A 12499-nucleotide genomic window follows, 5' to 3' on the forward strand; every position below is an offset into this window, starting at 1 on the left:
GCCACGGCGGCCAACCACTCCTCTTCCGCACGCACTCGCCCCTACAAAGCACGCCTTGTTGCGTCCGGACACAATCTACGAACTACTGTGCATCGCATCGCTTGTGCATCCGTCGACTCCCTTCCATTCTATCCCCCGACCCGCTTGGTCTGCGTGCTGTTGCCCATTCGGCCACGATTGTGCGCAGCTTGGAGCTGCAGTGATGTGATGATGATGGTCGTCCCGCCAGCGGTGTGGAAGCCTGACTGTGGTCTCCCTGTACGGTTTAACTCATCTTGTGGGCCGTACACTTAGCCTCTACATTGGACGGCTTCCTTTCAATCAGGACAACTCGTAGCAAGCAGCAGCAGCAGCAGCAGCAACACGAAATGGCCCCGAGAGAAGCGATCTGCACATTGGCCCATCCGTTCTTCCTGATGCTCGCACAATGCTACACCACAATCACTACCGTGCACGCAAAGTGCGTGAGCAGTCCAGTCTGCATCTTCCATTGGCATCCTTCGTTAGGCTTCATCTTGTGCGTCGCCGAACTGATCGGTTGGCCGGCAGCTGGCCCCATGAACAAGACCCGAAGCGATCGCCGCTCTGCCAAATCCCAGACAAATCCGCGTGTAGTAATGCCCTCTTGGGTTTGCTCAAGACCTGTTTCTCGCGCATGCTTGGGTGCTTGGGTGCTGTGTTGCAAGAAGTCATCTTAGCGTTTGCGGCGTCTGAAACCCGCCGTGCGTCGCCTGCAAACGGTTCGCATCCTCTTCTGAACTGCGCCGGCGTTCACTGTCATTTGATCGCACCCACCGAGCTGGCCTGCATGAACCAGACATGCCCAAGAACGACCCAGGCTCCGGTTTCCTCCTGTCCCATTCTGTGCCTTTGGTGGCTCCACGATGGACGTCTGGACGATGGCGGCGGCTAGTCCATTCTGGGTTTAGCCCCTTTCAGATCCTGGACTTTCGACGGCCTACCACTGAACTTTTTTTTTCTGATCGCGAGCATCAAATCTCTCTGTTGGAGACCTAGCCAGAAATCTCGTCCCAGCCGTGGCCACAACGCACTGTGAGACGAAAAAGACCAAGCAATTGCACCAGCGGAGCAAGTGGTACGGAGTTGAGCAAGGATTCACGCGAACAAAACAGTGAGCTCTGCTGCGCGTACTCACCATGGCAGCTGTATACAAAGCTCTGTCGGGAGACGGTAAGAAGGAAAAGTCGACTGCCGTAGCCCACGAGAACCGTCAGAGAGTCTTGATGCTCACCTCGAGAGGAGTTACTTTCCGGTAAGATAACCGCCTTTGTCCTCTTCTCCAATCCTTGTCTGACCGACGGATAAAGGCATCGCCATTTGTTGAACGACCTCGCCTCCATGATGCCGCATGCCCGCAAAGAGGCCAAGCTGGACACCAAGACCAAGCTCTACCAGCTCAATGAACTTGCAGAACTGTACAACTGCAACAATGTACTCTTTTTTGAGGCTCGCAAGGGTAAGGACCTTTACGCGTGGATGAGCAAGCCCCCAAATGGCCCGACCGTCAAGTTTCACGTACAGAACTTGCACACTATGGACGAGCTTCATTTCACCGGCAACTGCTTGAAGGGTTCTCGACCGATTCTCTCCTTCGACGCCGCCTTTGACCAACAGCCGCACCTGGCACTCATTAAAGAGCTGTTCTTGCATTCGTTTGGCGTGCCCAAGGGCGCTCCCAAATCAAAGCCGTTCATCGATCATGTAATGGGATTCACAGTTGCAGAGGGTAGGATATGGATCCGGTGCTACCAGATCACCGAGACCGAAGTCGGAAAGCAAGACGCGGCAAAGCTGAAAGCGGTGCCTGAGGGTGACGCGCCCGCCGACGAAGCGCCAAAGAAAGGCGAGACTAGCATCAGCCTAGTGGAGATTGGTCCTCGCTTCGTACTGACGCCCATTGTCATTCTCGAGTCGAGTTTCGGCGGCCCGGTCATCTATGAAAACAAAGAGTTTGTCTCGCCGAACCAGATTCGCTCCGAGATACGCAAGGCAAAGGCAGGTCGGTACAACAGCAGGACGGAAGCACAGTTGCAGAACAAGAACAAGCGAGGAGACATGGGCTTGACAACGTACGGCGGCATAAAGAAGCAAAAGGATCCACTAGACAACTCGGTGCTCTTTGCATGATTGAGCCCCCCTACATCTACGCATTCCAGTTCATCTGCCACCTCCAAAGCACTGCCGGTTCAATGTTAGGAGCCACGCTTGCCATGACCACGTCCCGCACCCTCGGTTCCTGCAAGATCGCCCTCTTCAACCGGGTAGCATACTCTGGCAGCAACGCGCCAGATATCTCAACAAAACTTGCGTGCAGTAGCATCAAAGGTTCCAGGACCTCTTGCATCGAAGCGACATTTTTGCCTCGTTCCACTCGCTGCGCCGTTGTTCCTCTTCTGAGGTCTTTCAGAATTGGATTACCGTCCATCAGCTGTACAGACAAACTACCTAGATCCGCCACAGAGATTGCTCGTACAAACTGCATCACTTTGTCTTTGATACCTGCTGTCAACATCGGACCCTGGCAGTTGTACTTAATCCAGCCCTGGTACGGATCAATGTGCTCGACTCTCAAGACATAATTTCGAATTCGTTGAACATTGTGTCTGGCAAAGATATGTGGAAAGTCATGCAAGATCTTGGGCTTGAGACCTTTGGCCGTGAGCCAGGTCATGTGAAACTTAACCACGGAAAATGTGATGTCTATGACGAACACATTGGTACCGTAAAGCACGTCGGCGCACTCGTCGTGGACTTGACGACAGACCCGCAAAATGGTTGTGGAGCGTCGAAGCCACAATACGGTGGCATGCAGCGAGACAGGGTCCTGCTGCTTTTTCAGCCTGATAGTATATGGCAGAATGTACGAATATATATGCCTCCTAAGCTCTGTGCGCGTGGAGATTTAGCAACGCTCCTTTTGAGATGGTATTGGTGTCATGGCCGAATACCTAGCGGGAGCTGCAGAAGACGCGACTCCAATTTCACCGGAGAAACCGCTCTTGTGAACATCACCAATGAATGTGGAGACCTAAAATCCAATTTTTTAAGCAAAATCAAAGGTTCCTTCATGGACATAGCAGCGACGGTGATGTTTAATCCCCTCGGTGGTTTCAGAAGTTCGAAAGTGCGTTCGGTGGACGAAAGTGGCCCGCGCTCACGGCAGAGACATACATTAAGCATTCCGACCCCAGTCAACGCACCTGTCTCTCCTTTCCTCTCTGACAACAACAAATCCACAATGATTAACACGACTCCCACTCGCCCCTCGGGCAGCAGTCCTCAATACAATAACGAACTCCTAGACAGCGATGTCTGCACTTTCAGATATAGCCCCAACGGCGGGGTCCGTATCATTTGAACCTTGGAAGAATCTGCGGTGTTGGTCAGTGTCAGTACTATCAAACGTGTTTTTGGAGCTGAACTGCTGTGCCGGACCGCTTAGCTATTTCGCATACATCTTAGGGAGAGAAGAAGAAGAAGAAGAAGAAGAAGAAGAAGAAGAAGAAGAAGAATTTATTCCAGATCAACGAGAAGAGAAATACAGGAGAGAGCACCCCACCATAACAGAGGTCAAATTGCTACATCACAATCCAGTTTTCAACCTACCATTCCACCATACATAATTCTGATAAAAGGAGCCATCCGTTGTCAATCATGTATTTCGAACACTTTCCCACCGAGATTATCTCGCACGTCTTCCTGTCCTGCAGCTCGATCGGCGACGTACTAGCTCTTTCAGCCACCTGCCATCGCTTCCGGAGCATTTACAGCTCGTCCCGCAAGCTTACTATCCTGCGCAGTGCTACTGAGTCGCAGTATGGTCCTCTCGAGGATGCCATCCAGCTTGTTACGCATAATTCCAGCCAACCAACACATATCGTCCGCTCTGTGCCCTTTTCGTTCGCGCTGCTAAAGCAGCTCGTGCGCATTGGGCAAACAGCAGAGAAGTGGTGCGACATCTACCCGTTCAAGAAGTGGAATGTCAACTATCAGGATCGGAGGCTTTTGACATCAGACGAGTGCTATCGTCTGCGTCGAGCATTATACCGTCTATGGCTGTACACACGCGCCTTTCACAACCATGAGCACACACGTACCCAGCGCATGAACTTGCAGTCGATCCAACAACGCGCCGAACTGCTGCGAAATTGGTCTACGAGGGAGCTGGCTGAGATTGCGGACGTGCACAGTGTGCTACGCGACGTAATTCACACCAACATTTGCCCTTCCAACGGCACTATTGCGCGTAAGTTCAAGAAGAGGTATCCGGATACAGACCATCAACTCCTCTTCAACATCCACCTTAATTATCCTCCACCACCCTTCAGCGCGCCCTATCCGATGAGCGAATTCCACAACCCGCCGCCGACACATAGCAACCCCTTGCAGCAAGGCTATCATCACAGCGCCGCCGTCATCGCTAAATATCACCAATCCAAGTACCACGCGACGGCTTACCATGAACCTGGCGCAGAGGGCTGGGGCGATGACATAGGACACTACTACGTGGTCGAAGACATGCTAAAACTTGACCCAGAGCAGATTTTGTGGCTGAAGGAGAATGCGCCACTGAAGAGCATGGTGGAGAGCTACATCAAGGGCCTAGGCGAGTGGTTTGAGAATAACGGCGAGACTTGGGGGCAGACACTGGAATGGGTGTTGAGAGAAAGGAATGTGGATGTAGAGGAGGTCATGACGGGAATCATGAATGGAGAATTAGGGATTGCTCTAGAAGACTGAGGGCGTGCTAATTTGTTACACCTTCCTTTTAGCAGTAGTTTAATTTCATATCTTGAAAGGATATTTTGCATCCTCTGGCAGTGAGCTTAATGTCGTTATTGTGTCACCCTCGTGGTGAATCAGCTACTTTCTGCTCTCCAACTGTATTTGCTTGGTGCGGACAAGGCCACCATCGCCCGGCGGTCGTAAAAAGCTTCTGGCGAAGCCATGCACTATTTAGTCTGCCATACATATCAGATTCCTTCTCCAAATGCGTCTCCATGATGAGAGCATTCTAGGCATGTAGTCTTTCACGTTGCAGCAGCGTCGCCCAATGCAATGTGAACAAAGGCGAACTGCAGCCGAGCTCATCCATCAGCTGAGCGCTCAGGAATACGCCCTGGAGTTAGAACAAGCCGCCGGGCCTCCTTCTTCACACCCCTCTGCTGGCCAATGGGAAACCGCTTGTTCGCACGGCAGGTGAGGCATGTCACCACGAGAACGTCCGCCCATGGCTTGCGCCCGCCGCGGCTCATGTTTTCGATGCGGCTCGTGCTCGTTCGTCCGTCGACCAGCTTCGCCGAGCACCGCTTGCACACGGTCCGCTTCTCATCCTGCGGTACGCGCAGCTTCGTCTTGCGCGAGATGGCCATGGTGTGCGACATGAGGTAGCGCGCCACTGGGTTGCTGTGAGACGGAAACACGTCGCTGCTCCTTTCCCCTTCGCCTGCAGCCACTACTTGGGGATTGCCAGTTCTCTGGGCATCGTTCTCGAGCTCGGGGCCGTCCGTGGAGACTTGCTGGGTCTCCAGAAGCTGGGCCGCCTTATGCAGAAACGCCAGTCGAGCCTGCAGGTGCGGATGGGGGGCCTTCTTCGGCCTGTCAGCCTTTTGTTTGCCCATGCTCCACGCCGGGAGTCCAGGCTGAAACGTAGCGCCTTAGATCCGTCGGGTCCAATGATCAGTTGTTGTGTTGTGCTAGCTCTGCAGAGACAAGATCCGAGTTCCTGGCCGAAAGGACAAAGTCCTTTACGGTATAGTGCGTGATATCACATGACCTTTTTTCGCGTGAGGCTCTGTTTGCCCAGTTCCCTAAGGCATCCATGAGGTCTCTGCATCTGTAATCCCCCATATCCTACGCCTTCTCCCGCCTCACCCTCCTCCTTCCTGCTCTCTTCGCTCCCCACCGTCAATATCACCTACGACGTTCTTTTTTCCCAGTCGGAATCGTCGCTTGGACTCAGTTTCCTGGCTTGCCCGAGCTCGCTGACACTCCTCTACCCTCTGCACACTCCTGGCGCCTCTCTAGTAAACAAGTTGCACATATAACCACAGCGCCCTCCTCACGTAAACATGTCCGCTGAAGAGGATCTCATCGACTATTCCGACGAGGAGCTTCAGCCAAATGAGCCCGCTGCCGCTTCCAATGGCGACGCGAAGAAAGGCGACCTGACAACCACCGGCGCGACCACTGCTAAAGGATCCTATGCCGGTGTCCACGCTCAAAGCTTTGAGGATTTCCTGCTCAAGCCAGAACTGATCCGTGCCATTACGGACTGCGGTTTCGAACATCCATCCGAGGGTTAGTCACATTGCATATCACTAGTTCTTCACCCCCGCCCGTCGGTCGAGCGTCAGTCCATCGAGCATCTGCAAAAGCAAAAAGAGAGAAGGAAAAAAGTCACATAGCATCATTTTCATCCTCATGTAATGAGTCTGAAAAGAAGCACGAGGAAGTGCGCAGCCCTCGCCATGAACGGCGCAACCGCTACATAGTCACTGGCACAGTACGATGCTTTGGACTATTTATTATACCGCTTCATCATCACGTCCTCGGACTTGATCAAATGGAGAAGGCACGCGGATAGCTGGGTTGTGGCTGGATGGAGGATACGTTTGTGAAATTCAATCACAAGAGATGGATACACGTTGAATTGCGATGAATGTTGGGCTTAGTTGGGTAGATCATTCGAAAGGATTTTCTACAATGCTGATGCTGTGGAGGATGGACCGGCGCTCGTTCGAATTAATTCTTCTTCCCTCGCGCCTACACTTTTGAGACGATCATCTAACAAACTCTCTTCCGCAGTCCAAGGACAATGTATCCCTCAAGCCATTCTGGGCACCGACGTTATCTGCCAGGCTAAGTCCGGTCTTGGCAAGACCGCAGTCTTCGTGCTTGCTTCCCTTCAACAGATCGAGCCAGTCCAGGGTGAGACCTCTGTACTTGTCATGTGTCATACCCGTGAGTTGGCATACCAGATCCGCGCCGAGTACCAGCGCTTTGGCAAGTACATGCCCAATGTCAAGACGGGCGTGTTTTATGGTGGCACGCAAATCAACAAGGACATCGAAATCCTGAGGAACAAGGAGACCCATCCACATATCATTGTTGGCACACCAGGCCGTCTGAACGCTTTGGTCCGCGACAAGCACCTCAAGCTCGGCAACATTCGCCAGTTCATTCTCGATGAGTGCGACAAGATGCTTGACCAAGTTGGTACGTACACGGCTTGAGTTCCGGTCCTAATGTTCAAAGCACTAATTCATTTCTCTAAGATATGCGTCGCGACGTCCAGGAAATATTCCGCGCTACCCCGACGCAGAAACAGGTGATGATGTTCAGCGCCACCCTATCAGAGGAAATTCGACCCGTCTGCAAGAAGTTCATGCAGAACCCTCTCGAGATCTATGTTGACGATCAAACGAAGCTCACGCTTCACGGTCTTCAACAGTACTACATAAAACTTAGCGAGTCTGAGAAGAACCGCAAGCTCAACGAGCTTCTCGACAATCTAGAGTTTAACCAAGTCATTATCTTCGTGCGCAACACCGTCCGTGCCACAGAACTGGACAGGTTGCTCCGCGAGTGCAACTTCCCTAGCATTGCGGTTCACTCCGGCATCAGTCAGGAGGAGCGGTTCGTCACCCATCACTCACTTAATTGAACATCACGAACTAACTTCACCTCAGTATCAAGCGCTACAAGGAGTTCAAGGACTTCAACAAACGCATCTGTGTGGCCACTGACGTCTTTGGTCGTGGTATCGACATCGAGAAGATCAACTTGGCCATCAACTACGACTTGCCTAAGGATGCGGACGCCTACTTGCATCGTGTCGGTCGTGCCGGCCGTTTTGGCACCAAGGGTCTCTCCATCTCTTTTGTAAGTTCGGAGGAGGACGATGAGGTGCTGAAGTCTATTCAGAAGCGCTTCCAAGTTGCCGTTCCGGAGTATCCAGCTGAAGGAATTGATTCAAGCACTTACATGGCAGCATAAGCGTGGGAACCAGAGCATAAAGTGACTTGAGCAAGGGTTTGATGGCCGGCTGCGATTAAGCGGGAGGCCGCTTGCCCTTCTGATTGGACTTCGGCGTTGCGGGAAACATGAAGGGCAATACGGTTTGGCAATACAATGATCAAAAAGCAAAGTGAGGTTTCTCTGCAGTCGGCTCTGTACGCTTAGACGATAGCTTCGATGAATCAATATCAACAGGCGTTTGCTACTCTTGGTGCTAGCACTGTCCTGAATGATATTCTCTCCATTCCTTATCATTTGCTGTGTTTTATTTTCCTACCAAAGGGTATTGGCCAGGTTCGCTTGGGTGGGACAAAGCTAAAGCCCCCGCATGTGCATCTCTGCTGTGAACGGGTCTTGGACTATGCAGCAGTTCCAGTTGGAAACATTCGTCGAGGAGAAGCAAGTTTAAGGCCTAAATTTGAAGAATGAAAAAGCGAATCAGAGGAAGCGAAAAGCGTGCCTTAGAAGCGGTGAGTTGAACCACTAGAATAAGGGGATACCCCTCACCTGACCAGCCCTCGAATCAGCACGCAGTACCCTCAGATATACGATCATCAAACTCAAAAGCACAATACTCGTTCTAGATAAAGCCAATTTCGAACTTCAGCAGGCCATGCTTTCCTCCGAGCCAAAGGAAAATCAAAACTTCTATTACACGAAAGAAGGCTGAGGCTGAGGAAGCTTATTGACTGACAGGCTTGGCTGCGAGAAGAGCCCCACTAGATGTGCATTCGCTATCAATCTGGACGGTGCTCTGAAGAGCGACTTCTGATGGCCTGTAAGCCGAATCTCCCATATCCTACCGCATAGAACTGTCGAAATAGAGACGCAAAAACCCCAAGCGTGTGAATCTACGGTTGTGATTCCCAAGCAACGACGTAATGGGGTCCAAGAGCTTTCAGCCTTGTTGGAGGCGGACGCGCCTGCTGAAGAAGATTACAAGGCTGCTGGACTGCTTTCGACGAAAGCCGAATGACGATGAGAAGCAAAGCCGGGAACCGCTCCCGAACAGCAAGACGATCGAAACAGATGTCCTCGTCGCGGATCAAAGCCGGGACGCCAGTCCAAGGACGGGGTCAACTGAACGCTCCACCGCGCCGAAGAAGCCACCACCGTTCCATCTCACGCTTCTGGGTCTCCCCCGCGAGCTCCGCGATCTCATATTTCACCATGTGTTCAAGCATAATGGCTACGCCTACGTCGAGCAGCAGCTTCTCGGCTTCCCCAAGAAGGACTATTCGACGTATTCCTCTCTGTTCCGCGTCCTGCTCACGTGCCGCCAAATATATGCGGAGGCGTTCAACTGCGCGTACAGGCTGTCGTGTTTCTACTGGTTCAAGTCGTACTCCACCGCCACGCTGCACACGCTGTGTCAGCGGCTGAATTCAAGCCAGGCACAGAATGTGAGACACATCGCCTTCTGGAGCAACCCGTACCTGTACGAGGACTTCTTGGACGACATGCCTGCTGCATTACGCTTGACGCGCGTCACGGTGTGCAGCAACTACATGTCTGGGCCTGTGCCTGCAACCACGATCCACGGTCGGGTGGCGTGGCTGTTGAAAAATGTTAAGAAGCTGCGGAAACTAGAGAGTTTCCACTTCATGACCGGCTGTGGCATCTCGCCCGTCAGCAGGACGGCCACGGACTGTGAGTTTGCCGCACAGCTGAGGAGGGTCTTTGATGCAAGAGAGTATTGGGCCGGGGACAGTGAAGGCTTGGAGGTGGGACGTTTTGATCCGGAAACGTTCACGGCGGAGGTTGTAGTGTTGGCCGAAGACGAAGAGAAGAGAGTCAGAAAAGTACAGCTAAAAATTGCAAGCATCTATGAGACTGGATTCTAAGTCTTTTGGAGGTTAAACGACTTATGCTACATGTATGATTTACTCTGAACAATCTGGTCACGACGCTAACGAAGCTCCAGCATTCTGGCTGAAGCTTCAGTCAAACAGGCTGTACGTGTTCAGAGACTCATTTCGACGGTCTGCCGTTGACATCAAGGGTCTCAGGACGTACTATCTCTGCTACGCGACTTGGAAAGGTAAATGCGAGTTACGAAATGAGAGGCACCGCACAACGAGCTGCACAAGAGTGTTTTAACAAAGGCAAGGAGCCACAGCGCAAACGTACGAGGGCGAACAAATCGATGTAGTGACCTAGTTTCAATGTCAGCGAGCAAGGAGTGCGGCGAGATGAGCCAAGTCTTGCATATCGGGCAGGCGATCAGTGTGCGGTTTGTATAAACAAGCAAACCAAGATATGCAACACCTAGCACAAGCGCGGTCTCTTACTATGTGAACAGGGCCCGAGGAGATGGGGAGCTAAAATTTGAAAATTAAAAATACTTTGGGTATTTTTCTTTTCGAGACTTAATATTTCTGCTGCCCTGACATGGGACACTGCCAGTGTGTACCCCTTCCCTCACACCCCACTCTATTCCAGGTTTAAGAGATCAAGATGGTTGGGATTTTGGTCCAGGACACAGCAGAAGTATCGTCTATCACGTTACGAAGCATCTTCCCTTACAGTATTTGGCTTTTATGATTCGTTTTGTTCCTTCTTGAGGCGACAAAAGCGTTGGGCGCAGGAGAACTGCAGATGTCATTTGAGCATCTAGCTCGGAGAAACTGTCACGAGCGCTTGTTATGTCAACCTTGGCGATATCCGTACCAACCACCTTGATTGGGTGGGGAGCCATAATTCATCGGCGGAGGTGGATAACCTGGATAGCCTCCTGGTGCTGGTGCTGGTGCTGGTGCTGGTGCTGGTGCTGGCGCTGGCGCTGGTGCTTGCTGGTATCCTGGCACTGGTTGCTGATAGCTTGTGCCAGCGTTTTGATGGAAACCTGCTCGTCCCCTTCCATAAACTTTATTCCTGTGTCCTCCACCGTTGCCTCCGCCCCCTTTCTTGAACTGCCTCTCGAATGCCACTTTCCGCTGATGTGCGAGCTGAATAATGTCTTGGCTCGATCGTAGCGCGTCTTCCGCCGCGTTTGTGCTTGCAATTTGCTTGCTCCTTCCTTCTCCGCTTCCTAAGTGTTGGTTCTGAAAGCCCCAGCCGGTGAGATAGACCCCCATGTAGAAAATTGTGCGATTTCCCTCCTTTATGAGTTGCATCGGTTTTTCTTCACGGTATTCTAGCTTCGCCTCTTTTCCTACAAGCAGGCGATTCAGATCTGTTTTTGGATCAAGGGTTTGCGTGCCCGTCTTGGACAGGTCTTGAGCGCCATCTCCTGCGGCACGCCACTGCAGAATTTTGGGTGCCCATAGTTCAGTTAGCCATTTCTCAGCGGCGACAAAACCTGCGTCAGAAGATTCATCCTGAATGATGACACATGCCACGTATGCTTCGAAGACATCGGCAAGAATCTTTGTCCAAGCAGACCCATGACGGTCTTTTTGTGCAGACTGGACTCGCTCGCCAAAACCATAGGCGTTTGCGTACTCAGCAAGAGTTTCATTCTTGACGAGAAGCTCGCGAAGACCAGCCTTTTGGCCAACACTGTGAAGAGGGAAACGAGAGTGAATGAGGCGTGTGGCTATAATTTCGAGGTAGGCATCGCCGAGAAATTCGAGTGGTTCGTACGAGTTGGTGCCGGTTGGGGCTACGTATGCGGGAAGAGCACTGGTGTGCATAAAAGGAGCGTTTGAAAGAGCCACGTTGGTGATCTGCGGAAGTTGAGGTAGGACGGTAGAGGAGGGTGCGGCCACAAGATTTGTAGATTGATAGTTGTGCGCCGGAGGCACAGGTGGAAGACTAGAAGCTGGTGGCACATCTTTGTTCAAGGATTCCAAGGCTGGTACGGATCCCTTTGCGAACTTAGTCTTGTCGGGCAGCGCAAAAGGCGGTGGTACAGCAGTGTGCGGGTTCTTCAGTGCGTCTTCGGCCTCTTGCTTAGAAGCTGCGGCAGCGGCAGCGGAAGCGTCTGATGAAGTCGGCGCCTCAGCCTTGTAGCCTTTGAATCCGGTCTCGTGGGGCTCAAATAGCAGCCCGTACAGCTTGCGTGCACAGTCTACTGCAGTTTCCGAGAAATCGTCCGACTTCTCGACAAAGCGCAAGAACTGCTCGAGGCTCCGCTTCAATTGCGGTAGCCCATTGTGACTTCCTCCCTTTGGCTTTCCGTTGCCATGGTTAGAAATCTCGCCGCGCGCTGAGCCGTTGGCGGTGACCTTTTGCCTCTTGTTCGGTTGCTCTGTCGTCGCTTCGTCTGCTTCGTCATGTTCCCGCTTGGCCTTCGGACTACTGCTGCCACTAAGATGTGCCTGCCCGCTCTGAGCTGTGAGTGGCTGTGTTGTAGAAGATATAAGGGATTGGTCATCTGAGGACGCTGCTGCCTCAGCCATTCTAGCTAAAAGATATGGTGTCTAAGATCTGGACGACAGACGAACGGTTTGCACTTTATCCGTCCGATCACTAACTAATGTCTTAACAAATCTTGACGTCGGCCGGCGGTTAGAAA

At 52.1% G+C, this 12499-nt stretch overlaps 7 protein-coding genes across 9 annotated transcripts; 4 read left to right on the forward strand and 3 right to left on the reverse strand.

Moving 5' to 3' along the window:
• The first annotated feature begins 907 nt into the window (after positions 1 to 907).
• Positions 908 to 3532, forward strand: PV09_00403 (uncharacterized protein). The gene is made up of 2 exons (XM_016353140.1): positions 908 to 1273; positions 1329 to 3532. The coding sequence occupies exons 1-2, from the start codon at positions 1158 to 1160 to the stop codon at positions 2146 to 2148; spliced, it is 936 nt and encodes a 311-aa protein (XP_016219397.1). The 5' UTR covers positions 908 to 1157; the 3' UTR covers positions 2149 to 3532.
• PV09_00404 lies at positions 2130 to 3136 on the reverse strand. 2 transcript variants are annotated; one of them, XM_016353141.1, is made up of 2 exons: positions 2970 to 3136; positions 2130 to 2907 (listed from the first exon to the last, which is right to left on the reverse strand). In XM_016353141.1, the coding sequence occupies exons 1-2, from the start codon at positions 3094 to 3096 to the stop codon at positions 2165 to 2167; spliced, it is 870 nt and encodes a 289-aa protein (XP_016219398.1). In that variant the 5' UTR covers positions 3097 to 3136; the 3' UTR covers positions 2130 to 2164. The 2 variants fall into 2 exon arrangements, with proteins under 2 accessions (XP_016219398.1, XP_016219399.1); XM_016353142.1 differs by lacking the exon at positions 2970 to 3136 and having other exon boundaries at positions 2130 to 2845; positions 2898 to 2966.
• On the forward strand, positions 3488 to 4830 carry PV09_00405 (uncharacterized protein). Its single transcript, XM_016353143.1, has one exon. It carries the CDS (start codon positions 3676 to 3678, stop codon positions 4759 to 4761), a length of 1086 nt encoding a protein of 361 aa, XP_016219400.1. The 5' UTR covers positions 3488 to 3675; the 3' UTR covers positions 4762 to 4830.
• PV09_00406 (uncharacterized protein) lies at positions 4715 to 5723 on the reverse strand. Its single transcript, XM_016353144.1, has one exon. The coding sequence runs from the start codon at positions 5640 to 5642 to the stop codon at positions 5109 to 5111; it is 534 nt and encodes a 177-aa protein (XP_016219401.1). The 5' UTR covers positions 5643 to 5723; the 3' UTR covers positions 4715 to 5108.
• A 150-nt stretch (positions 5724 to 5873) lies between these two features.
• On the forward strand, positions 5874 to 8284 carry PV09_00407 (ATP-dependent RNA helicase sub2). The gene is made up of 4 exons (XM_016353145.1): positions 5874 to 6321; positions 6829 to 7239; positions 7299 to 7659; positions 7713 to 8284. The coding sequence occupies exons 1-4, from the start codon at positions 6093 to 6095 to the stop codon at positions 8017 to 8019; spliced, it is 1308 nt and encodes a 435-aa protein (XP_016219402.1). The 5' UTR covers positions 5874 to 6092; the 3' UTR covers positions 8020 to 8284.
• Positions 8285 to 8595: 311 nt separating this feature from the next.
• Positions 8596 to 10392, forward strand: PV09_00408. 2 transcript variants are annotated; one of them, XM_016353147.1, is made up of 3 exons: positions 8596 to 9916; positions 9965 to 9995; positions 10050 to 10392. In XM_016353147.1, exon 1 carries the CDS (start codon positions 8922 to 8924, stop codon positions 9882 to 9884), a length of 963 nt encoding a protein of 320 aa, XP_016219404.1. In that variant the 5' UTR covers positions 8596 to 8921; the 3' UTR covers positions 9885 to 9916; positions 9965 to 9995; positions 10050 to 10392. The 2 variants fall into 2 exon arrangements, with proteins under 2 accessions (XP_016219404.1, XP_016219403.1); XM_016353146.1 differs by having other exon boundaries at positions 9965 to 10392.
• PV09_00409 (uncharacterized protein) lies at positions 10334 to 12448 on the reverse strand. Its single transcript, XM_016353148.1, has one exon. The coding sequence runs from the start codon at positions 12381 to 12383 to the stop codon at positions 10689 to 10691; it is 1695 nt and encodes a 564-aa protein (XP_016219405.1). The 5' UTR covers positions 12384 to 12448; the 3' UTR covers positions 10334 to 10688.
• Between the last annotated feature and the right edge of the window lie 51 nt (positions 12449 to 12499).

This window comes from Verruconis gallopava (genome assembly GCF_000836295.1).
Source record: "Verruconis gallopava strain CBS 43764 unplaced genomic scaffold supercont1.1, whole genome shotgun sequence".
Classification (NCBI taxonomy): Eukaryota; Fungi; Ascomycota; class Dothideomycetes; order Venturiales; family Sympoventuriaceae; genus Verruconis; species Verruconis gallopava.

Coding starts and splice junctions, on each gene's coding strand:
- PV09_00407 (XM_016353145.1), top strand. CDS start 6,093: ATGTCCGCTGAAGAGGATCTCATCGACTATTCCGACGAGGAGCTTCAG. Junction 6,322..6,828: donor TTTCGAACATCCATCCGAGG/GTTAGTCACATT, acceptor TCTCTTCCGCAG/TCCAAGGACAATGTATCCCT. Junction 7,240..7,298: donor CAAGATGCTTGACCAAGTTG/GTACGTACACGG, acceptor CATTTCTCTAAG/ATATGCGTCGCGACGTCCAG.
- PV09_00406 (XM_016353144.1), bottom strand. CDS start 5,642: ATGGGCAAACAAAAGGCTGACAGGCCGAAGAAGGCCCCCCATCCGCAC.
- PV09_00409 (XM_016353148.1), bottom strand. CDS start 12,383: ATGGCTGAGGCAGCAGCGTCCTCAGATGACCAATCCCTTATATCTTCT.
- PV09_00403 (XM_016353140.1), top strand. CDS start 1,158: ATGGCAGCTGTATACAAAGCTCTGTCGGGAGACGGTAAGAAGGAAAAG. Junction 1,274..1,328: donor TCGAGAGGAGTTACTTTCCG/GTAAGATAACCG, acceptor CGACGGATAAAG/GCATCGCCATTTGTTGAACG.
- PV09_00405 (XM_016353143.1), top strand. CDS start 3,676: ATGTATTTCGAACACTTTCCCACCGAGATTATCTCGCACGTCTTCCTG.
- PV09_00408 (XM_016353146.1), top strand. CDS start 8,922: ATGGGGTCCAAGAGCTTTCAGCCTTGTTGGAGGCGGACGCGCCTGCTG.
- PV09_00404 (XM_016353141.1), bottom strand. CDS start 3,096: ATGTCCATGAAGGAACCTTTGATTTTGCTTAAAAAATTGGATTTTAGG. Junction 2,908..2,969: donor TCTTCTGCAGCTCCCGCTAG/GTATTCGGCCAT, acceptor CCACGCGCACAG/AGCTTAGGAGGCATATATAT.